The sequence below is a fragment of the Ruditapes philippinarum genome, unplaced genomic scaffold (genome assembly GCF_026571515.1).
Source record: "Ruditapes philippinarum isolate M1 unplaced genomic scaffold, ASM2657151v2 ctg6096_1_1_1_1, whole genome shotgun sequence".
Lineage (NCBI taxonomy): Eukaryota > Metazoa > Mollusca > Bivalvia > Venerida > Veneridae > Ruditapes > Ruditapes philippinarum.
In genome coordinates this window covers 1-23,255 of record NW_026852726.1, presented here as the reverse complement: position 1 = coordinate 23,255, position 23,255 = coordinate 1, and the positions used below count along the sequence as shown (strand labels likewise).

The 23,255-nt window shown below is 34.8% G+C and overlaps 2 protein-coding genes and 1 long non-coding RNA gene across 3 annotated transcripts in view; 1 reads left to right on the top strand and 2 right to left on the bottom strand.

Annotated features, from left to right (window-relative positions):
• LOC132722401 (uncharacterized) overlaps positions 1-23,247 on the top strand; it is a 43,699-nt gene extending 20,452 nt beyond the window's left edge. Inside the window, exons 12-22 of the mRNA XM_060706905.1 lie at positions 7,597-7,736; positions 10,854-11,065; positions 11,845-11,917; positions 12,538-12,650; positions 14,446-14,602; positions 15,340-15,573; positions 16,331-16,534; positions 17,146-17,327; positions 19,719-19,920; positions 20,613-20,764; positions 22,920-23,247. Coding sequence (XP_060562888.1) covers positions 7,597-7,736; positions 10,854-11,065; positions 11,845-11,917; positions 12,538-12,650; positions 14,446-14,602; positions 15,340-15,573; positions 16,331-16,534; positions 17,146-17,327; positions 19,719-19,920; positions 20,613-20,764; positions 22,920-23,240 — 1,990 coding nt within the window. The 3' untranslated portion in view covers positions 23,241-23,247. The remainder of the gene's footprint in view (positions 1-7,596; positions 7,737-10,853; positions 11,066-11,844; positions 11,918-12,537; positions 12,651-14,445; positions 14,603-15,339; positions 15,574-16,330; positions 16,535-17,145; positions 17,328-19,718; positions 19,921-20,612; positions 20,765-22,919) is intronic.
• LOC132722376 (innexin unc-9-like) lies at positions 636-4,567 on the bottom strand. Its single transcript, XM_060706875.1, has 3 exons — positions 4,432-4,567; positions 1,611-2,657; positions 636-1,043 (listed from the first exon to the last, which is right to left on the bottom strand). Exons 2-3 carry the CDS (start codon positions 2,630-2,632, stop codon positions 713-715), a joined length of 1,353 nt encoding a protein of 450 aa, XP_060562858.1. The 5' UTR covers positions 2,633-2,657; positions 4,432-4,567; the 3' UTR covers positions 636-712.
• LOC132722369 (uncharacterized) lies at positions 9,765-10,139 on the bottom strand. The gene is made up of 2 exons (XR_009624603.1): positions 10,027-10,139; positions 9,765-9,890 (listed from the first exon to the last, which is right to left on the bottom strand). It is a non-coding gene; the product is annotated as an uncharacterized LOC132722369 (long non-coding RNA).
• Positions 23,248-23,255: the final 8 nt, after the last annotated feature.

The following is a 23,255-nucleotide window of genomic DNA, read 5'->3' as shown; positions in this document are numbered from 1 at the left end:
CGGGTACTCTGCGCCATACCTCATCAAAATCGATTGAGTAATAAATAAGCTATGAATAAAAAACATACCTGAATCGGGTGAAAAATCGGCGTGTTCTGTACCCGAAAAGTCACGTGGTATGGCCACATTGAATAAGTTTTATCATCCAGATGATGCTATAAAAATGGTGGCTAAAATAGTTTTATGAATACAAATTAATTGAAGCATTCCAAATAAAAGGGCATTGGTTTGAAAAAGTTGAACATATACTTTAAATAGCATACATGTGAACTCTTCCACTTTTAGCGGGAGACTTCCACTTTCTGCAGCCATATTTTCAAAGATTTTTCTTAAAATAAGGGGTATCTTCACAAATTTAAAGGAATCTCCCTCTTTTTGGTGTCTGAACTTCCTTCTTTGTTTAATGCAAATTCTAAAATCTCCCTCTTTTTGAAGAAAATCTCCCACTTGATCATCAAAAAAAGTTCACATGTATGTAAATAGAGCAGGTAAAAGTTTCATTTTACATTCTGCATGCTTTTGTGTGACATAAAAACCTGACAAAAATAGTCAAATATCCAATCATCAAATAGATAGTTGTCTGTTTCTTGTTATTTTTCTTGTGTCATACCAAAAGGCTATAAAACGAACTATGATCAGATTTCCAATGTTAAATTTAGACTAACTACTATTAATTGTGCATACGTAAATGGTATTATGTCACTAAACATTTTTAGTCGGCCTTTTTGACTACATCAGAAGCTGGAGGACCACTCAGTTTTTCTTGGGGGATGCCAGGTTGAGACGGTGCGGTGCTCGGCTGCACTATAACTTCCGGTGCAATAAGTACTTGTCCTGAACCTGGAATATTCAGGTCATTTACTCTCAATTTCCACATGTTGCAGATGACATTGCTTACAAGTAGGTCGGATGTGTTGGCACCAATCAGCTTCAAGGTCATGACCCCATCCTCACCAATGAAGTTACAAAATTTATCCATGTGGTACGATGATACAGACTTCATATTAGGGTCGTCTTCCAGTTTGATTGCCTTCTCAATATACCTGAAGATATTGTACGGGCATATTAACATTTGAGCCGCGTCACGACAAAACCAACATAGTGCGTTTGTGACCAGCATGGATCCAGACCAGCCTGCGCATCCGCGCAGTCTGATCAGGATCCATGCTGTTCGCTATCAGTTTCTCTACTTGTAATAGGGTTGGTAAGCTAACAGCATGGATCCTGATCAGACTGCGCGGATGCACAGGCTGGTCTGGATCCATGCTGGTTGCAAACCCATTATGTTGGTTTTGTCGTGTCACGGCTCATTTGATTAAATGGCTTAGCTTCCATTAAGTCCCTCTGTGCATGAAAATGAGCTCTAGTCATTTTCTGATACTGGTTAAATTTTTTTTTTTCTTTTTTCTTTTAGATTCTGAAGATTTTGATACATTAATGATAACAACAGAGTTCAGATTTATATTTATATGCCAAACATTTAGAACCTGAAATATTCAATATAGGAATAATGTTAGCAATGTTATATCAATAGAATATATTTTCATAAACTTAAGTTATGCAACTTCATATTTATATTGATTTTCATGACCATCAAATGAATGACTTACCGCTTTCGGAAAATCGGTACAAGTGTTTGTACAATCCACATGACAAGGCTAAGGCACGTTACCAAGGCAACAAATAGAAGCCACACCCATATGAACATATAGACATACTCATTGAAGTAGTTTGCTGTGAGATTACATTGAACGGTCCATCGTTGGATGTTCATAAGTTGGCTTATGGAAAAATCGCAGAAAACTTTACGCGGAAAGGCTGGCGATTCTTTCCAAACTGTAGCATTGTTTTCTAGTAGATTTCCGGAGATTACGTCACCGTATGAAGTGGAATTGTCTATAGGGGTATCTGTTGTTTTTAGAAGGGAATCTACCAGACTCATTTGTGTAACAATGTTGACGCAATAAAGTATCTTGACGAGAAGCCAGAGAAGTGATAGTAATCTCCATGGTAACCAGTTTCCGCATTGTCCACACCAGTTCATCAAGTAACGTGCAATTTTTCTGCCAAGAATATCCCTTTCTTGAAGGTTCAAGTTCTTGTATCCACTTGTTAATCCAGATATCTTGTCAAAACTTATCCCAGAATAACCATGGAAAATATACATGAGCAGATTGGGCAGCTTGAAAAGTAGAGCTTGAAAGCAAAGGATTATGGGTAGCCACTGATATAGTGTCCTAGTTGTTGCCATTTTCTCTTTTAGATTGTCGGTCAATTCTATCGGCTCTGATGATACCATTGGGAAATTATTGAACTCAATGAGAGAATTTGATGGGAAAGAGATGTTGAACATCTCAAATATTTCCTCTTTAGCTTTCTCTTCATCACGTGGATAAACAATAAAGTAACTATTCCAGCATGTTTCTTCTGTATATCTAACCATGGCTTCTGTATATGTAGCTGGTGCCCAGCAGTTGATAGCTTTGTTGTATCCCTGTTTCCAGCTGATGATGCATGCCAGTAGAAGCAGGAGACCAAAGGTCCAGAAATGATTTAACCTGTCAGCAAAATCCTCAAGGGTGCTTCCTCTTCCAATCAACCATTTGTAAAGACCTTTACTCACTGTAGGCATTGTTTACCAGTGGTTGTTTTCCAAACTATAGAAGAAAAAAGAAGAAAATAGTAAATTAAGTCACATATCTCCATAATATACTATGTACATGACTTTTGAAGAGAAAGATGAAGATATTGTCATCATGGTCTATTTTCAGCATTGGTTAACTTTTTTATTGAGGTTTGTTTTCAAGCTATTCACTTTAAGCTTAAAACATTTTTCACTATTGCAACTGGACAGCATTTCTTATGTTCAGATAACCCTGACTGTAGTTTGACAGTTATAATTTACCTTTATTTAATGTAGAACATTTTGTTTTCTCAAAAATCAGCAAAGGTTTCACTTCAAACTTGACACCTGTGTTCACTTTAATTGACAAGTTCCCAAGCACTTTTGCAGAATTAATTTCTTATTTCTACCTTTGCTGTACTGCAAGGGAAAAGTAGAGTTTTCTTTCACTGGGTCAGGACTTGCTTAATAACTTATTTATTTAACACATGTCCTTTTGGATAAGTTTGTAAAAATGCCTCTGTATCAGGTAAATAAACTGGGGGGAATGGGGGGGACATGAGTGCCCTATGGACTTATTTCTAGTTGTATTTTGATACTGAAAACCCTTCAACTTGTAATGGATTGTTCCAAATGTAAAACATGGCGAATATATTTTGCAAATTCATCACATTAAGAGAATAAACAAAAGGTATATTCTGATAGTACTTCTAACTGTACACTGTATACAGCTAGTGGCAGGTAATTAACACAGGCTGTGTTCCTAGAGAGTCTATACCTGTTTTATCCATACCAAAGGAGAACTAATCTTGACTGTATGAAATATAAATGTTTCAAGTATAAGATTATCTCTCAAGATGATCTTGATTATTTCCATAGAATCAGCTAGCTGTATGATAACAGGCACTTAACAGCAAGTGGCCAGCATCCAAATCTATGAGAGAGACATATAACTTTAAAAGAATTTAACATCTTTCAACAAAATTTATTACAAAAAAATAAAACCTAAGAAAAAAATGGCTTTAAATATATGATTAGCTGAAATTTCTGATTGCTTATGTTACAAATTAATATCTGACGAATCTGATAAATTTTTAAATAAGCCTGCAATGTTTTCAGTTTTGTCATTTTGGATTCTTATTTTCTTTTTGTCCAGATTCCAGATTTTGGAATGGTCTATTTTTAGATTTGGGGATATACCAAGATGAAAATTTGAAGTCTGAATCCGCCAACAGTATAAGGCGTGGTCAGACTTTTTGCCATGTATGCAGGCTGGCCTTGCTCTACTAATTATGAAGGCTAATTAACACTTTTACTAATTAGATCTAATTAGCAGTTCAAGGATTGATGTCAAGAATAATGTACACATGTTTTAGATGTTAAAATATAATTATAAGATTTCATACAGTTGAAAACAATCCTATTTTATTAGTCTACAATTACTGTTAATAAACATTGAAAATAATTTGTATAAAAACTTGAATTAAGAATTAATTTAATAAATAAAACAATAAAGGTGTTAAAAGAACAGTTTTAAGTTATTGTTCAAAAATTATTATTTGTTCAATTAATTTAACAGAGATCAGTAACTGTTACTTTTGCATTAACCCAATGAAAAATTTGTTTCAAAATCAGTAATTTGAATAAGAAATGCATAATTTTAGAGCTTTGCAAAAATAATTGATAAATACAGCCAACAAAGCAGGAATTTTGTATAACATAAATTGAAATTATTGAAGCTTTTTGACCAACTTGATTACATCACATATAATTTGAAAACTCATGTATACATAGAGAAAAAAACTTACCAATTAAGAAGGAAAAATAACTCCAGATTTCAATCACAGTATAATATACGTGGGAATTTCTGCTTGCAAGAGAAAAACCTGAGCAGTAAAGCTTTGAATAAACTTCTTAGCATGCAGGAGCCTATGGCATTACCTGTATCTTAAAGCAGGAGCTGATGGGAATTTTGTTGTACTGGAGTTGATGGGAATTTTGTTGTACTTTACTGTAGAATTATAGAACCTAGTCATGAAGAAGGTGGTACAATCATAGGGATATCCCAGCTGGAATACCAGTCTTAACCTTTGATTGAACCTTGGATAGTTTATACAGTTTATAATACAATGTAAACATCTGTTATGGTGCTGGTCAAAAATGAAAAGAATGACTGATGAAAAACAGGCATGGTTCTTTTATGACTGGAATTTTGCACTAATAACTAAGAATGTTAAGAAATTTTGGTTTGGGGAAATTGAGTTTTGAAATGATTCTTTTTGTGATATTAATATATTTTATGTTTCTTGAAAATAGATTTTATTTAGCAATTGTCATATTTTATAACAAAAATGGCTTTACTTTTAATTGTTTTAAGTATTCATTTTTTGAACAGTTTAAGTAAAAGCAAATTTGATTAACACCTTAATGTTCAAAATTTCTCAGACATTGAAAATCCAAAAAAAAAGTTTTTTCCCCCCATTTTCCAGGTCAAAATTCCCTCTTCACAGGAAAATAAACTTAGAAAATATAATAAATCATAGCATCACATAGTGATCACATAGTGATTGCCCTATGCAACAGCAAATTGTATTTTCTTCCCCAAATTTCTAAAATTTGCTTTAAGGTGAAAAGACTTGAATGAACCAAACATTTGATTTCTTTTGTTTTATGTATGTAATACAGTGTGAGTTTTCTCATTTTTTATAAATGATGCGAAAATTCCCAATCCTGGGGTTTGGGTCATGTTCCAAAAATGTTAAGGAAAAAAACCCTGCATGATTGTGTATGCAACGCAAAAAATGTTGACATCAAATGTTGTCTTGTTTTTTGTTTAATTAAACACCCCAATATAATAAAGCTTCTAAAGTGATCTTTGAGAATTTTGTTCATTTACGGTATTATGAAATTTATAAAATGTACCGAAAAGTTAGAAGTATTCACAACAAACAACTAAATGTGGGCTTCAAGAAATTTATTTTACTGATGGATCTCTTCTTTGCTGATTATAAACTGATAGTCTGTTCCTGAATATATCATCTGTTTGACCAAAAAGAGGCGGCATGGCCGAGTGGTTAACACATCAGACTATTAATCTGCATGGGTTATACTCTGTCAGGGGCAAGTAGTTGTTTCCTTGAGTAATAAACTTTACACTTACTGCTCAGTACTGGTTGGTTCAAGGTGTGTCTTTAAGCACTAAGCTTCCTACACAATCAAACTAAAATAAATTCTGTATAAAACCAACTGTTTGACTTATGTAAATTTCACATCACCCATTATTACATATTAATACATAAAGTGCAATTTTATTTTGTACAATCCATTAATAAGAAATGTTTTATTCATAGCAAATCATTTTTAGCTCGACTATTCGAAGAATATGAGAGCTATTGTAGTCGCCCCGGCGTCGGCGTCCGCGTTGGCGTCTGCGTTGGTTAAAGTTTTTTGTAAAGTCAAATATCTCAATTATTACTTGAGATATTCAATTGAAACTTACAATACTTATTTATAGTAACAAGGTTCATCAGATTGACAAGTTGGATAACTCTGCCTACAATATTGATAGAATTATGCCCCTTTTTAACTTAGAAATTTTGGTTAAAGTTTTTTGTAAAGTCAAATATCTCAATTATTGCTTGAGATATTCAATTGAAACTTACAATACTTATTTATAGTAACAAGGTACATCAGATTGACAAGTTGGATAACTCTGCCTACAATGTTGACAGAATTATGCCCCTTTTTAACTTAGAAATTTTGGTTCAAGTTTTTTGTAAAGTCAAATATCTCAATTATTGCTTGAGATATTAAATTGAAACTTACATTACTTATTTATAGTAACAAGGTACATCAGATTGACAAGTTGGATAACTCTGCCTACAATTTTGACAGAATTATGCCCCTTTGGAACTTAGAAATTTTTTGGTTAAAGTTTTTTTGTAAAGTCAAATATCTCAATTATTGCGTGAGATATTCAATTGAAATTTAAAATACTTTTTTATAGTAACAATGTACATCAGTTTGCAAAATTGCATAACTCTGCCTGCAATATTTGCAGAATTATTTGCCCCTTTGAAACTTAGAAATTTTTGTTAAAGGTTAAAGGTCTTCAAAGATATTTACTTGAAACTTTACACATGCACTTAGGGTTATAATTGGAGGGTCATAATTGTATGTCACTGACCAAGTTCCATAACTCCATCTTGCATTAAGGCTGATTCATATCCCCTTTCTACTTAGTCTCTTGGTTAATGTTTACATGCAAGTTTTACAAATCTCAATAACTATTAAAGATATTTATTTAAAACTTCTCATATGCAATAAGGGTCATAATTGTAGGTCACTGACAAAGATCCATAATTCTATCTTGCATTTAGGCTGATTTTTCTCCCCTTTTTTCAACTTAGAAATTCATGGTAAAGTTTTGCTTGTAAGCTGTTATCTCAATAACTACTTAAGGGTTTGTGTTTTTTTGGGGACAATTTTATGCATTCATGATAACAAAGCAGTGATTTACTTGATAAAACATCTTAATAACAAGCCTTTGTACCTTTTCTGTCAAATTTATGTATTCATAGGTAATTAGTATTATTATACTCAATAAAACACCCTTGTGACATTTCCTTCTGAACAGTCAAGGCAATACTGTATAATTAGACTCTCTCTAAGGCCTATAACATGAATTTATAAAAAAAAATTAGCCCTTTTGTGAACTTAAAAAATTATACATTATCAAGGCTCTTTTATTATCAAGCACTTAGAATAGTCGAGCGTGCTGTCCTACCGACAGCTCTTGTTATTATAATAATACTAATCACATCTCTGGTGTTACTAGAGTTATTTTGAAGGTTGAATTTACTGTTATGTACTATTTAGAAAAGAAATTTTCTTGCCATCATTTTAGCACTTTTTACATTTTTTTTTTTTTACAAAAATACAATAAAATATGTGTCTTGTTTTTGCTTTTGCAGATGGATGACTCATATAGTATTGGGGTTAAAGCCAGAAATGAAGGCACAGACGCGAACCTTGGCTGCGAGGTTCAATGATATACACCCATCCCTTCTCCTCTTCCTGCACAGACTTAGGGAAATAACTATAGAAAACAAGGGTGAGAACAATAGCTTATAAAATTACTTCTTCCTACAGAGACTAAGGAAAATAACTATAGAAAACAAGGTTATAAATTTACTCTTGATTAGAATAAGTTAACAGATGTGTAAAAAATCTGCACAAAAAACTAAAAAATTATTGTTATTATTTCCACTTTTTGAACAAACAAAGTGGATTTGCTCAGTCTGAGTGCAACTTAGTGAAAATATCATTGTCTAATGAGTGACCTCTGAAAATATAAGAGTAGGTTTGTTAAACTTGGTTGAGGCATTGTCCATGACAAGTAGATGACCTGGCCAGACCCGTAATAAGACGTATAATGTCTAATTTATAGAGTTTCCCCACTCATAGTATTGTGAAAAATAGTATTTATAATACTGTATCATTAAATAAATATACATGTACAAGGTATAACTAATTAATGTTACACTTCACCTTTACAAAATATAAATTTGGCAACGGCAGGGAAAATGAAGTGGAGGCACAAGTGTCCAGTGGACGCTTTTCTAGTTTAATCCTGAAACTACTGAATTTGTGTTATGAATTTGTCATTTAATTATGCCCCCATTTCGAAGAAAAGGGGGTATATTGCTTTGCACTTGTCGGTCCGTAGACCAAATGGTTTCCGAGTGATAACTAAAGAACCCTTAGGCCTAGGAACTTCAAACTTGGTATGGTGATTGGTCATGACCAGTAGATGACCCCTATTGATTTTGGGGTCAAGGGGTCAAAGGTCAAGGTCACATTGACCTTGTAAGCAAAAACGGTTTCTGATCAATAACTAAAGAACTTTAAGGCCTAGGAACTTCAAACTTGGTATGGTGATTGGTCATGATCAGTAGATGACCCCTATTGATTTTGGGGTCAAGGGGTCAAAGGTCAAGGTCACATTGACCTCTTGGGTAAAAACGGTTTCTGACCAATAACAAAAGAACCCTTAGGCCTAGGAACTTCAAACTTGGTATGGTGATTGGTTATGACCAGCAGATGACCCCTATTGATTTTGGGGTTAAGGGGTCAAAGGTCAAGGTCACATTGACCTTGTAGGTAAAAACGGTTTCCGATCAATAACGAAAGAACCCTTAGGCCTAGGAACTTCAAACTTGATATGGTGATTGGTCATGATCAGTAGATGACCCCTAAAGATTTTGGGGTCAAGGGGTCAAAGGTCAAGGTCACATTGACCTTGTAAGCAAAAACGGTTTCTGATCAATAACTAAAGAACTTTAAGGCCTAGGAACTTCAAACTTGGTATGGTGATTGGTCATGATCAGTAGATGACCCCTATTGATTTTGGGGTCAAGGGGTCAAAGGTCAAGGTCACATTGACCTCTTGGGTAAAAACGGTTTCTGACCAATAACAAAAGAACCCTTAGGCCTAGGAACTTCAAACTTGGTATGGTGATTGGTTATGACCAGCAGATGACCCCTATTGATTTTGGGGTTAAGGGGTCAAAGGTCAAGGTCACATTGACCTTGTAGGTAAAAACGGTTTCCGATCAATAACGAAAGAACCCTTAGGCCTAGGAACTTCAAACTTGATATGGTGATTGGTCATGATCAGTAGATGACCCCTATTGATTTTGGGGTCAAGGGGTCAAAGGTCAAGGTCACATTGACCTCTTAGGTTAAAACGGTTTCCGATCAATAACTAAAGAACCCTTAGGCCAAGGGACTTCAAACTTGGTATGGTGATTGGTCATGACCAGCAGATGACCCCTATTGATATTGGGGTTAAGGGGTCAATGGGCAAGGTCACATTGACCTTGTAGGTAAAAATGCTTTACAATCAATAACTTAAGAACCCTTAGGCTTAGGAACTTCAAACTTGGTATGGTGATTGGTCATGACCAGCAGATGACCTATTGATTTTGGGGTCAAGGGGTCAAAGGTCAAGGTCACATTGACCTTGTAGGTAAAAATGGTTTCCGATCAATTAACTAAAAACGCTTAGGCCTAGGAACTTCAAACTTGGTATGGTGATTTGTCATGACCAGCAGATTACCCCTATTGATTTTGGGATCAAGGGGTCAAAAGTCAAGGTCACATTGACATTGTAAGTAAAAACGGTTTCTGATCAATAACTAAAGAACGCTTCGGCCTAGGAACTTCAAACTTGGCATGGTGATTGGTCATGACCAGCAGATGACCCCTATTGATTTTGGGGTCAAAGGTCAAGGTCACATTGACCTTGTATGTTTAAAACGGTTTCCGATCAATAACTAAAGAACCCTTAGGCCTAGGACCTTCAAACTTGGTATGGTGATTGGTCATGACCAGCAGATGACCTATTGATTTTGGGTCAAGGGGTCAAAGGTCAAGGTCACATTGACCTTGTAGGTAAAAACGGTTTCCGATCAATTAACTAAAAACGCTTAGGCCTAGGAACTTCAAACTTTGTATGATGATTGGTCGTGACCAGCAGATGACCCCTATTGAGTTTTGGGTCAAGGGGTCAAAGGTTAAGGTCATGACCAGTAGATACTTGATAACCCTTATTAATTGTTTGATCACTGGGTCAGAAGTCATGCATAATAACCTTATCACATGACTAATTGGCTGCAGATAGGGGGCATACATGTTTTACAAACATATCTTGTTTAGATGATTCCATTTAAAACTTAAGGGATTTCTTTATCAGAAGACACTTATTGAGCTGCCAATAGTATTAATCCTAGACAGACTGTTTGCAAGTGGTGGTGGTGTTGGTAGTTTACCCTCCAGATCATGGCAGTAAGCCACTTTGAATTCACCAGAGCGCAGTTTTGCCACTGCATTGTTCCTGGGCAGGCTGTCAAGCAATTTACCTTCTCTTTCGCAAGGAACTGATCATTTCTGTACATGCCAGAGCAGAGGTACAGTTTTAATGATCGTACAAAGAATTTTATTGATCATTTTCCAAGAAAGTGACCTGAACTGTTTAGGAATTGAACCTGGGTCACCCGTTCACAGTCTAATGCTCTATGTGTTATAATTGAACTCAAGTACAGACTGGTCTCCTTTTATACTGGTGTTGGTAAAGACAAATCACTTCTAGTTTTACAGATCATGGGTTTAAGTTTTTTTTTAAATGGCTAATCACTTGTAGTATTAAGTTTAATGGACATTGTTGCAGGTGAGAACAGTGTACAGATGATGAGGAGACGAGATATAGGTGACAGTGTTGTAGAAATACAACATTCACATGGCAGTGAACGATGGCTGGTTGTTAAAAAAATGTTAGATGCCAGAAAGATTTCTCTACAGGCCAAGTCAGGAGCTGATGTGGAATCCACAGAAATAGCCCTAGCATTTCCTCTAAAACAAAACAGTGAGCAAAATCTGCAGGTAAGATATTAGTTAGTATTTATGTGTGAAATACAAATTCTTAAGCTATCATATCTTTTTTTGACTGTAGACCATATACTATGTATTGTTACTGTGTTTTGAAAGGCACATTACACATAAAATTAGGATGATTCAGGTAATTGGTAAATAAGTAACTTTTTGGAAACTATAACATGACATCAAATATAAAAAGCATTTGAGAAATTAAAAAGAAAGCCTTTCTGGGGAAATATGGACCTCATGTTTCTCTTGTTCATTTCAAAGAATCTTCCATGTTAAGTGTGTGGCAGAAGCAATCATCACTAGAAAACTATATAAAACTGTTATAAATTATTTGAAGTAGAGTAGACATTGACGGTTATGGACACACACCCTTGGAAATATCTCATACAAAAAATAACCAATTTTCCCCCAGTTTCTAAAGAAAAAGTCCCAACAGCTGCCAAAAAATCCAACTGTTTTGTTTCAAATTTTGAGAAAAAATAAACTTTTGTCTTGTCTCTTAAAAGAAGTGGCTGCACTGTGCTTGTATAACTAAATATCCAACCGTTGGAAAAAAGAAGAATAAATTCAACTAATTTTCCTCTCAACCAAAGAAAGGGTTTGTGAAGTATTATAATTTGTTAATAAGATTTATATCTTATATGACTGGGTTAAATCTTTATTTGCTATATAACATTTAATCACCTAACAGCCATACATGTTTATGATTGGCAAAAATTATAACCTTGTAACGTAAGTGTTTATAGATGCACTATAGTGAAAGATATAATTTTCAGACTATGCCACCAAAGCAACCAGTGTTTGCTTTCTTGCCACTAAGAAGTTACGGGTTCAGATTTATCATACAAGGTACAAATCTTATTTTATCTGTAGTATATTAATATGATTGATTTACTATCATAACAATCATTCTTGAAATACATTTACTTATTACAGGTGTGTTTGCTTTTTTACCTTTGACCGAGTTTATTATTGCAGACTGTTATTAAAAAATAAATTTTATGGATTTCAATGAATATGCTGGCCTGATTAATAATGGTAGCAAAGGTTTTGCAGTTATAGGTACAGGAGTGTAAGGGTTTTGTAATTTTGAAAGTATTTTTTTCATTACTGGTAACAGATGGAAATTCAGAATTTATTCTGTTAAAGTATAAAGGGACTTCACTGAGGGTTTTTGACATGAAGGAATTAGACATATTATTTCCAGATTTTTGTGTCATTTGAAGTAGGTTTTGTCAAATAACTTTTTATGCAAAATACATTTCAATTGTGCAAAAATGAAAAGCGTTTGTTAGTATATTCCTTTAATAAAAGCCCATGGGGTGTTACATTTTCAAAATGGGGGTGGGGGATGGCATGGCCTTCATTATATGAAAGAGCAAAAAAAAAATTTATTATCAAAATAAGCAAAGATTTTTTTACTTCTTTATAAAATATTTAATGTTACACATAGTGTCTGTTGTTTTCAGGAGATTTTGATGTACCATCAAGTCGTGAAGATGTAGACAGAGACAGTCCATGGAATCAGTGGCTGAGAAATGAAATACCCATGGCATTTATTGATGCCCTTGATGCCTTTAAGGTAGGTTACCTCTAACAAGAATAATTTCTTCAAAATAAGAAGAAAATGGAGAAGTACAACAGGTCAACATCAGAGCTGGTCTAGTTAATTTATTTTTTACCAGTTTCAGTTCTATAAAACCTTCATCAGGAAATTTCTTTTTAGATGCCTGCCACAAATTTTAAGGACATCAGTATTTTTCATTTGAGAAAGCTATCTAGCTAGTTTATGTAATGTTAATGGATCTACTCAGGAATCCTATCATGATTGGAAATGATGCACAGAAAGGCACCTAAGATCACTCTTGACTAGTAAAGCTGGAAAGTCGACATATGACCATTACAGTGATTCTCTGTGCTGAAATATTAAAAATATTTATTCCGTGACAGCTTAAAATCCATATTGTCAATATTGACTGTATTTTAATGTCTGTATAAGATTATATAAAGGATAGTTTCACTAAAATCATGTTTTACGAACTCTATTAATTCTGTGTGAAATTAGTGATTCCATGGGTTGCTAGGGCAAGCTTTGGGTAGAGCGAAATTTCTTAGTGACAGTTGATCTTGAACGTCCAGTCTAATGGTCATTTGTCTCTCATGGCCAATAAAGATATCATGTGGAATAAGTAGTCTGTCACTTCCATAGGAACTGGTTTGTTACTGGGTAGTTATCCAGGAAAACAGGTTAGATGGATTAATTGCTGATATGACCTAAACAGTGTTCAAATCAGTATAAAAACCAGGAAAACAAACATAATGAAACGAAAACTATCTTAACAAGGTAAAAAAATGGCTTTGGGTTAATTAAAAGATTGTCGGACATTAGTCGTTTTACAGTGTAACTTCTGAATTCCGGAACTTCTAAAATCCGGAAACTTCTTCTTTTTCAGGGTCCCGAAATTTCTCCTTTTGTTTTCTATGAAATCAAAACCTCTGAATAACGGAAATTCTAAATTCTGAATTCCGAACGACTTTCTGGTAAAATTTGGGTTATATCAATTAAAATTTACTTCCAAAATCCGGAAATTAAAAAAGGTGTGAAGGAATATTATACTTGTAATTGAAAAACCTTCAAAATGTCAGTATCTTCCAATTTACAGTACCCATTTATCTATTACAACTTGTCAAGCATATCAAACACTTGTTTAAAGTGTGAAAATTAAGAAATTGAGAAAAATAATGTGATGCAATGAAAAAATATACATGTAAATAGCAGGTACTACATGTATATGAAATGTACTAAAGGATAAATTGTGATAATCAACATTATGCTATTGTATCAGCAAATTCAGTTATAGATGATAATGAAAGGGCTTGGTTCACTAATCCCATAAAAGTGCCCTAAAATTTTAAAAAAATGAAATAGCTTAACCAAATCAAATGTGTTTGTTTTATGTAAATCCAACGCAGACCTAAGCAAATATGTAGCCAATTATGATGGTAAAAGTCCTATAATTTTGCTATTTTATTAATTTAATCAGCTTCATATATTTTTCATCATGCCTTACTATAAAACAGTTGATGTATAGTAATTGTACTTGTTTTCAGATAATTCCGAACTTCTGAATTCCGGAAACTTTCAAATTCCGAACTTTTTGGCTAGTCCAACAGGTGTTCGGTTTTCAGAAGTTACACTGTATACAGAATGATAAGGCTTAGTAATCTTTAATTAATATGAAATTGAATTGTTCGGCTGTAACTATTGCATTTGATATTTGTAGGTAAACATAAAAGTACTAATATTTAGCCGAATATAATTAAACCCAATACTCTTAATTAGTCTAGATTGTAAAAATATTTGCATTATTTTGCAGACACATCAAGAATTTAGCAGTATAGAAGCAGTGTGTAAATTTCTTCAGTTTGTTCCTATGGAAGATGAGGTCCTTGATTTTTTCAAACCAGTTGCGTCGGACATTCTGAAGAAACTGCGGGCAAAACCTTGTGTGCCTACACAGCCTAATGATCAAGGTATGTCCAAACCAAAAAAAAAAAACAAATAGCACATCCGACTACATACTGGTTACATGAAATATAAAAACATACTACTCTACTTTTCATGAATATAAGATTTGTATTACAAAATGACCATTGATATAAGAATAGCTAAAGTTGGTTTATACAGAATTTATTTTAGTTTCGATTGTGTAGAAAGCTATAAGCTTATAGACACACTTTCGAATCCGTTCCTGGAACCCATCAGTACTGAGCAATGAGTGTAAAGTGTCTTGCTCAAGGAAACAACAACTTGCCCCTGATGGTGTTTGAACATGTATGGCTAGCGATCATAGATTACTAGTCCAATAGCTAAAGTTACATAGACATAGAAGTATAAGAAGTCTTTTACTTCCTTGTAATATATTTTCCTAATTCTGTTTCGCATACAAACATATATTTATCACATAAACCACGATGCAGGAGTGAAATAAACCCATCTTATAAAAACAATATTATACAAGTGTTATACAAAAATTGTGCTAAAGTGCGCTAATGTTAGCATCACAGTATAAGTGAAGCAATGAAAAATCACTTTAACTGTAAACAGTTCATATTTTAGATATGTGATAAATAGAATATTATATTATTGTAGATTCAGTACTAAATTTATTTAAAGGCATGCATAATTTTGTTATATTCAACTTGTTCAATAAAGTTTGTATGAAATCTACACTCCTTCATTATTCTCTATATATGTTATATATTTAAAGGTGCTATAAGTTGGAAGATCCCCTCACAGACAGTGATCATCAGGGACCCGCTGGTACATAAAGTGATTACAGCTGATCTACTACAGACCCACTTGAACCTGTTTTACCTGCATAATGATGTGGCCTCAATACTGAACCAGAGTTTGAGCTCTTGTCTAGGCATTGAGACCTTGACTTTTGACCATTTGTTTCAGCTTGGAAAAGCCCTTGTAGTGGATATGGGAAACACATGTAGTGAGTTAGATATGTATTTGTGAAATATAATTATGTCTTATTTACTACATTGATACGTATCTGGTAACACTATGAGACTGCTTCTTCCTGAACAAAATATATGACAATACCATACCTTGACTTAGTAGATTATATGAGCCGTGTCACGACAAAACCAACATAATGGGTTTGCAACCAGCATGGATCCAGACCAGCCTGCGCATCCATGCAGTCTGATCAGGATCCATGCTGTTGGCTTACCAACTCTACTACAAGTAGATAAACTGATAGCGAACTGCATGGATCCTGATCAGACTGCGCGGACGCGCAAGCTGGTCTGGATCCATGCTGGTCGCAAACCCATTATGTTGGTTTTGTTGTGACACGGCTCATATCTTGATGCATGGTCATGAGCTCTGTAAGTTTTAACTTGAAGCATTTGAGTCTAGGAGGTTTTAATTTGAGGCATTTTAGTCAGGTAGGTTTTATCCTGAGGCGTTTTTAATCTAAGAGGGTTTTATTTTGAAGCATGCTCATGAACCCTGTATGATTTACTTTAAAGCATTTGAATATTTTAGGTTTGTCTTCAAACATGCTCAGTAGTATAAGAGGTGTTTAACCTTGGGCTTGTAATGCTCACACTTTTACCAGTGGTTATGTGCGCCACTTCTCCGATGGGGCTTATTATGAATTTATCAGTGCAAATTATGAAAATTTGTGTTTGTGTTTGAAAAAGTCTTTGACAATAGTAAATCAGTATGATTTATACACTTTTCAGCAAAGGAAGAAGATGTAGTGCTGATAGCACAGTGGATGGCATGTTTGTATCGTAGCTTGGATGAGTTTCATCATGAAGATACCATATTAAACACACTGAAGTCATGTCGTATAATGCCCTTGGCCAGTGGAGAACTTGTAGCTTTAAAAGATAAAACAGTTTTCTATCCTGAAGATAATACCACGAAAAAGAAAAAGCCTTCTGGTATGTTAAAATATCTTCCTTTTTTTTTACATTTAGTTAGTTTTATGTTTCAAGTGATTTTCTACTCTTTTTTGCCCCAGCTTAAAAAGTGGGAGCATGCTGTGATGGCCAGAAGAGTAGATGACCCTTTTGATTTTGAGGTAATTTGGTCAAAGGTCAGGTCACCATGGCCTTAAGATTAAAAGCTTTGTCTGACCAATAACTAGGGAATATTTATAAGTGTGGGGGTTAGTGAAGGCTAGTAGATGACCTCAATTGATTTTATATATTGTATTTTATTTGCTTAAAAGCTATTTGATAAAAAATAAAGTTTTCCAAATTGAATATAAATTAATACAAAAGGTGCTTCATGTAAAACCTCAAAGTTAATGCAGTATTTTATTGATTGAGACAAAATAATGATTTAAACCAAATTTTGTAAAATGGACTTGCCTTGAATTGAATTTGGAACTGATCATTTTAAATTTCATTAGGAGTTTCAATGTAAAGCAGCGAGCAGTATAGTTTTATGTATAGATTGTATAGATATGCAGCTTAGCTTAGCTCTACACTGGTGGTGTAGACCTGTCAATAATTTAATTATAGCTGACGGAGTAAATGTATGATTTCAGAGACGTTATCCCTGATTCATCAAGATGTGAACAGTCTGAACCCATTGTTGATGAACACAGATGATGATGAGGTGAACAGTCAGGTTCACAAACTCTTGTTACGACTAGGAATTAAACAGTTGTGCCCCTTTGATGTGATTAATTATCATATGTTACCTGTGCTGAGGACGAATGCACTGGAGGTAACGTATAAAGATTGTGTACAGATATTTCTCAAAATTGAAATAATATTTCATGTTATATAAATATTGTTTTGGTACATGTTTTAAAAGTGAAGTTAAGTTATGTAATCAGTATCTGTCAAAGATCTTGTTCAGTATTCCATTTATATGTTTGAGATAAGGTGTTTCCTGTTTTCTATTTATACATTTCAGCAAAGCACTGCTCTATTGTCCATTTATATGTCTCAGCTAAGCTCTGTCCCATTTTCCATTTACAAGTGTCAGTTAAGCTCTGCTTCGTTTTCCATTTACAAGTGTCAGCCAAGCCCTGCCCTATTTTCCATTTACAAGTCTCAACTAAACTCTGCCCTATTTTCCATTTACAAGTCTCAACTAAACTCTGCCCTATTTTCCATTTACAAGTCTCAGCTAAACTCTGCCCTATTTCCATTTACAAGTCTCAGCTAAGCCCTGCCCTATTTTCCATTTACAAGTCTCAACTAAACTCTGCCCTATTTTCCATTTACAAGTCTCAGCTAAGCCCTGCCCTATTTTCCATTTACAAGTCTCAACTAAACTGTGCCCTTTTTTAGCTCACCTGTCACAAAGTGACAGGGTGAGCTTTTGTGATCGCTTTTCGTCCGGCGTCCGTCCGGCGTCCGTCCGTAAACTTTTACTTTAAATGACATCTCCTCATAAACCACTAAGCCAATTTCATCCAAACTTCACAGGAATGTTCCTTTGGTGGTCACCTTTAAAAATTGTTCAAAGAATTTAATTCCATGCAGAACGCTGGTTGCCATGGCAACCGAAAGAAAAAACTTTAAATATCTTCTTTTAAAAAAACAAAAGAGCTAGAGCTTAGATATTTGGCATGAAACATCTTCTAGTGAGTGTCTACCAAGTTTGTTCAAATAAAAGCCCTGGGGTCAAAATTGGCCGCCCTGGGGGGGTCATTGATTTTCCCTATATGCATATAGTAAAAACTTAAAAAATCTTCTTTTTAAAGAACCCAAAGAGCTAGAGCTAAGATATTTAGCATGAAACATGTTCTAATGGGTGTCTACCAAGTTTGTTCAAAATAAAAGCCCTGGGGTCAAAATTGGCCCCGCCCCGGAGGTCATTGATTTTCCCTATATGCATATAGTAAAAACTTAAAAAATCTTCTTTTAAAGAACCAAAAGAGTTAGAGCTAAGATATTTAGCATGAAACATGTTCTAATAAGTGTCTACCAAGTTTGTTCAAATAAAAGCCCTGGGGTCAAAATTGGCCCCGCCCCGGGGGGTCATTGATTTTCCCTATATGCATATAGTAAAAACTTAAAAAATCTTCTTTTAAAGAACTCAAAGAGTATGGCTAAGATATTTAGCATCAAACATGTTCTTATAGGTGTCTACCAAGTTTGTTCAAATAAAAGCCCTGGGTCAAAATTGGCACTGCCCGGGGGTCATTGATTTTTTCTTATATGTGTATAGCAAAAAACTTAAAAAATCTTCTTTGAAAAAACCCAAATAGCTAGAGATAAGATATTAAGCATGAAACATCTTTTAGTGAGTGTCTACAAAGTTTGTTCAAATAAAAGACCTGGGGTCAAAATTGGCCCCGCCCCGGGGGTCATTGATTTTCTTTATATGTGTATAGCAAAAACTTAAAATCTTCTTTGAAAAAACCCAAATAGCTAGAGTTTAGATATTAAGCATGAAACATCTTCTAGTAAGTGTCTACAAAGTTTGTTCAAATAAAAGCCCTGGGGTCATAACTGGCCCGGCCCCAGGGGTGTCCTTGTTTTTAACTATATGTGTATAGTAAAAACTTTAAAAAAATCTTCTTTTAAAAAGCCCAATGAGCTAGAGCTTAGATGTTTAGCATGAAACATCTTCTTATGGGTGTCTACCAAGTTTGTGCAAATAAAAGCCCTTGGGTTAAATTGGCCCTGGAACGTTGGGGGTGGGGGTTGGGGGGCCTTTATACAGGTGAGCGACCTTAGGGCCATCATGGCCCTCTTGTTCCATTTACAAGTCTCGGCTAAACTCTGCACTGTTTTTCATTTACAAATCCTGGCTAAGGTCGGCCCAGTTTTCTATTTAAATGCCCCAGCTAAGCTCTGCCTCATTTTCCATTTAGGTGTCTTGGCTAAATTCTGCCCTGTTTTCCATAAGGCTTGACCCTCTTTTCCATTTATATGTTACATCTAAACTCTGATTTACCCACAATATGCCCTTAGGAGAAATGTGACTTAAAAGTGTTAATGAGCACTAATAAGTCACTATTAATATAATAAAATAATACAATAAAATCCCACCACTGTTATCAGATAAATATTTATACTGTATCTGTATTGAATACAGACATTAGTTGTTAAGTACATGTAATGGAAATTTTGTTAAACAAATTAACAACTTTTTTTTCAGACGAAATCAGCTGAAACACTAGTTGCATATCTGGTATACATCAAAGAACAAACAGAGAAACAGTCGTCTGTCTGCAACCTTGAGGAGATCAAGGACGTTGCCATGGTGAAGACCAATCAGGGCTTCAAAATCCCGGCAAAGGAACCAGTCCATTTTTCACCAAAATACGGAAACCCAGTCAACTTACAGGAAACATTTTTTGGTGAGGGCAAATAAATAATAATCAATGATTACATGTTATGATTTTATGTACCAATGTGTAGGAACATCTGTGTCTCACTCAGCAACATTTAGATTCTAATTTTTACGCCACAACAATTTTAGGACAGAACAGTTTTAGTGCCACAACAATTTTAAGCCATAACATTCGCAACAGTTTTAGGTTACAAAAGTTTTAAGCCACAAATTTTAGGCCACATTAATTACAACAGTTTTAGGCCACATTAATTTTTAGGCCACAACAAATACAACAGTTTTGGGCCACAAAAATTTTAGGTCACAACAAATACAACAGATTTAGGCCCCAGCAAATACAGGCCACATCAAAAACCACAGTTTTAGGTACTTAGTTAAAATTCATAAAGCTGGAATGTCGCCATATGACCTTTACTGTGTCGGTGTGACCTAAAACCCTATCAAACAAACATTCAAATTCATCATGATTGTAGGTAAATAACCAAGACCCATAAATTATGAGTGGATATTTACTGAATTATTCCCCATGATGAAAAAGTATACATGGTTCTTAGACTATCAGAGATGGTCAGACAGGTGGTTCCATGGAAGCAACTCTTTAAACAATTATGAGACAACAAAATCATTATTTCTCTGAAAAGTTGAAACACTGCTTTTGCTATGGTAACAAATACAAAAATGTTTTACTGTGTTCCCCAGGATATGATTGGACACTGTTAGATGATTGCTATTTGCCAGAGGCGTGTTCACAACCAGTTCGTGCTGGTTGGATGGACTTTTTTAAGAAGCTAGGAGTGGAAGAGTTCTTGTCTATTAGACAGACAGAAATTAAACTCAAAAGGGAAGAACTGGTATGTTACATTAAAATTTAATACCAAAATTTTTTATTTGACCTCTTGACCTCTTGTTTGCTGATGACAATTATTGTTGTTTTTTTATCAGCTTTGTAGAGCAACCAAAATTCTTGGTTTGGCGTCCTATGACCTGAACTGTGCTGGTGCACCGTAAAATTAAACCAAACAAAGTAAACAAATATATTGTAGAGCATCAGTGAGATAGATTGCACTTCGAAACCTGACAGATGGTAAACATTTAACTGATAAGATAAGTCTAAGAATTACTCTCTAGAAATGATAATGCAAATGATATTAGACACTTTCAAATATCCATGTGTACAGACTTTTCGGCAATTTTAATGTTATGGTAAGAAAATGCTATCATTGCCTTCAAAAGTTCTTGGTAGTCAAAGAAAAAAATATTTGTTGAAAGAAAAATAATATATAATTATTCTTTAATAGTTTAAATATACTTATGGCAGTTTTTGGAAGAGATGTCTTTATTTTTAGCTCACCTGTCACAAAGTGACAGGGTGAGCTTTTGTGATCGCTTTTCGTCCGGCGTCCGGCCATCCGTCGTCCGTCCGTAAACTTTTACTTTAAATGACATCTCCTCATAAACCACTAAGCCAATTTCATCCAAACTTCACAGGAATGTTCCTTTGGTGGTCACCTTTAAAAATTGTTCAAAGAATTTAATTCCATGCAGAACTCTGGTTGCCATGGCAACCGAAAGAAAAAACTTTAAATATCTTCTGTTAAAAAACCATAAGAGCTAGAGCTTAGATATTTGGCATGAAACATCTTCTAGTAAGTGTCTACCAAGTTTGTTCAAATAAAAGCCCTGGGGTCAACATTGGCCCCGCCCCGGGGGTAATTGATTTTCCCTATATGCATATAGTAAAAACTTAAAAAATCTTCTTTTAAAGAACCCAAAGAACTAGAGCTAAGATATTTAGCATGAAACATGTTCTAATGGGTGTCTACCAAGTTTTTAAAAAAAAAGTCCTGGGGTCAAAATTGGCCCCGCCCCGGGGGGTCATTGATTTTCCCTATATGCATATAGTAAAAACTTAAAAAATCTTCTTTTAAAGAACTCAAAGAGCTATGGCTAAGATATTGAGCATCAAACATTTTCTAATAGGTGTCTACCAATTTTGTTCAAATAAAAGCCCTGGGGTCAAAATTGGCCCCGCCCCAGGGGGTCATTGATTTTCCCTATATGCATATAGTAAAAACTTAAAAAATCTTCTTTTAAAGAACCAAAAGAGTTAGAGCTAAGATATTTAGCATGAAACATGTTCTAATAAGTGTCTACCAAGTTTGTTCAAATAAAAGCCCTGGGGTCAAAATTGGCCCCGCCCCGGGGGTCATTGATTTTCCCTATATGCATATAGTAAAAACTTAAAAAATCTTCTTTTAAAGAACTCAAAGAGCTATGGCTAAAATATTTAGCATCAAACATTTTCTAATAGGTGTCTACCAAGTTTGTTCAAATAAAAGCCCTGGGGTCAAAATTGGCACCACCCCGGGGGTCATTGATTTTCCTTATATGTGTATAGCAAAAACTTAAAAAATCTTCTTTGAAAAAACCCAAATAGCTAGAGTTTAGATATTAAGCATGAAACATCTTCTAGTAAGTGTCTACAAAGTTTGTTCAAATAAAAGACCTGGGGTCAAAATTGGCCCCGCCCCGGGGGTCATTGATTTTCTTTATATGTGTAAAGCAAAAACTTAGAATCTTCTTTGAAAAAACCCAAATAGCTAGAGTTAAGATATTAAGCGTGAAACATCTTCTAGTAAGTGTCTACAAAGTTTGTTCAAATAAAAGCCCTGGGGTCAAAACTGGCCCCGCCCCAGGGGTGTCATTGTTTTTAACTATATGTGTATAGTAAAAACTTTAAAAAAATCTTCTTTTAAAAAGCCCAATGAGCTAGAGCTTAGATGTTTAGCATGAAACATCTTCTTATGGGTGTCTACCAAGTTTGTGCAAATAAAAGCCCTTGGGTTAAATTGGCCCTGCAACGTTGGGGGGTGGGGGTTGGGTGGGCCTATATACAGGTGAGCGACCTCAGGGCCATCATGGCCCTCTTGTTTAAGATGAAAGTTAGAAATGTTTTCAGTCTGAAAATAAAATAATGTTGTGTTTTTCCCCTTAAATATATATCAGATTGATTCACCATGGAGTGAGGAGAGCACATCATGGCAAGTCGAAAAGTCCGAGTTTATTATACATGATTATCAGTGTGCGGAGCTTGAGGGTCTAATTACACGGAACCAGGCCACCAGCAGGGAAGATTATGCCAAGCAGATGAGAAGTTTGTGTACGTACCTGGACAAAAACTGGGAAAATAATTTATCTAAGTATTGTTTGACCCATGTTCATGATAAAGATGGAATTCCTATTAAAGAAATAGATACTTCATTCAGTAGTTTGCTGAAAACTGCATCATGGTTGCGGCGATCCAAACAGATACAACTTATGATATAGTGGAAAATGTTACTC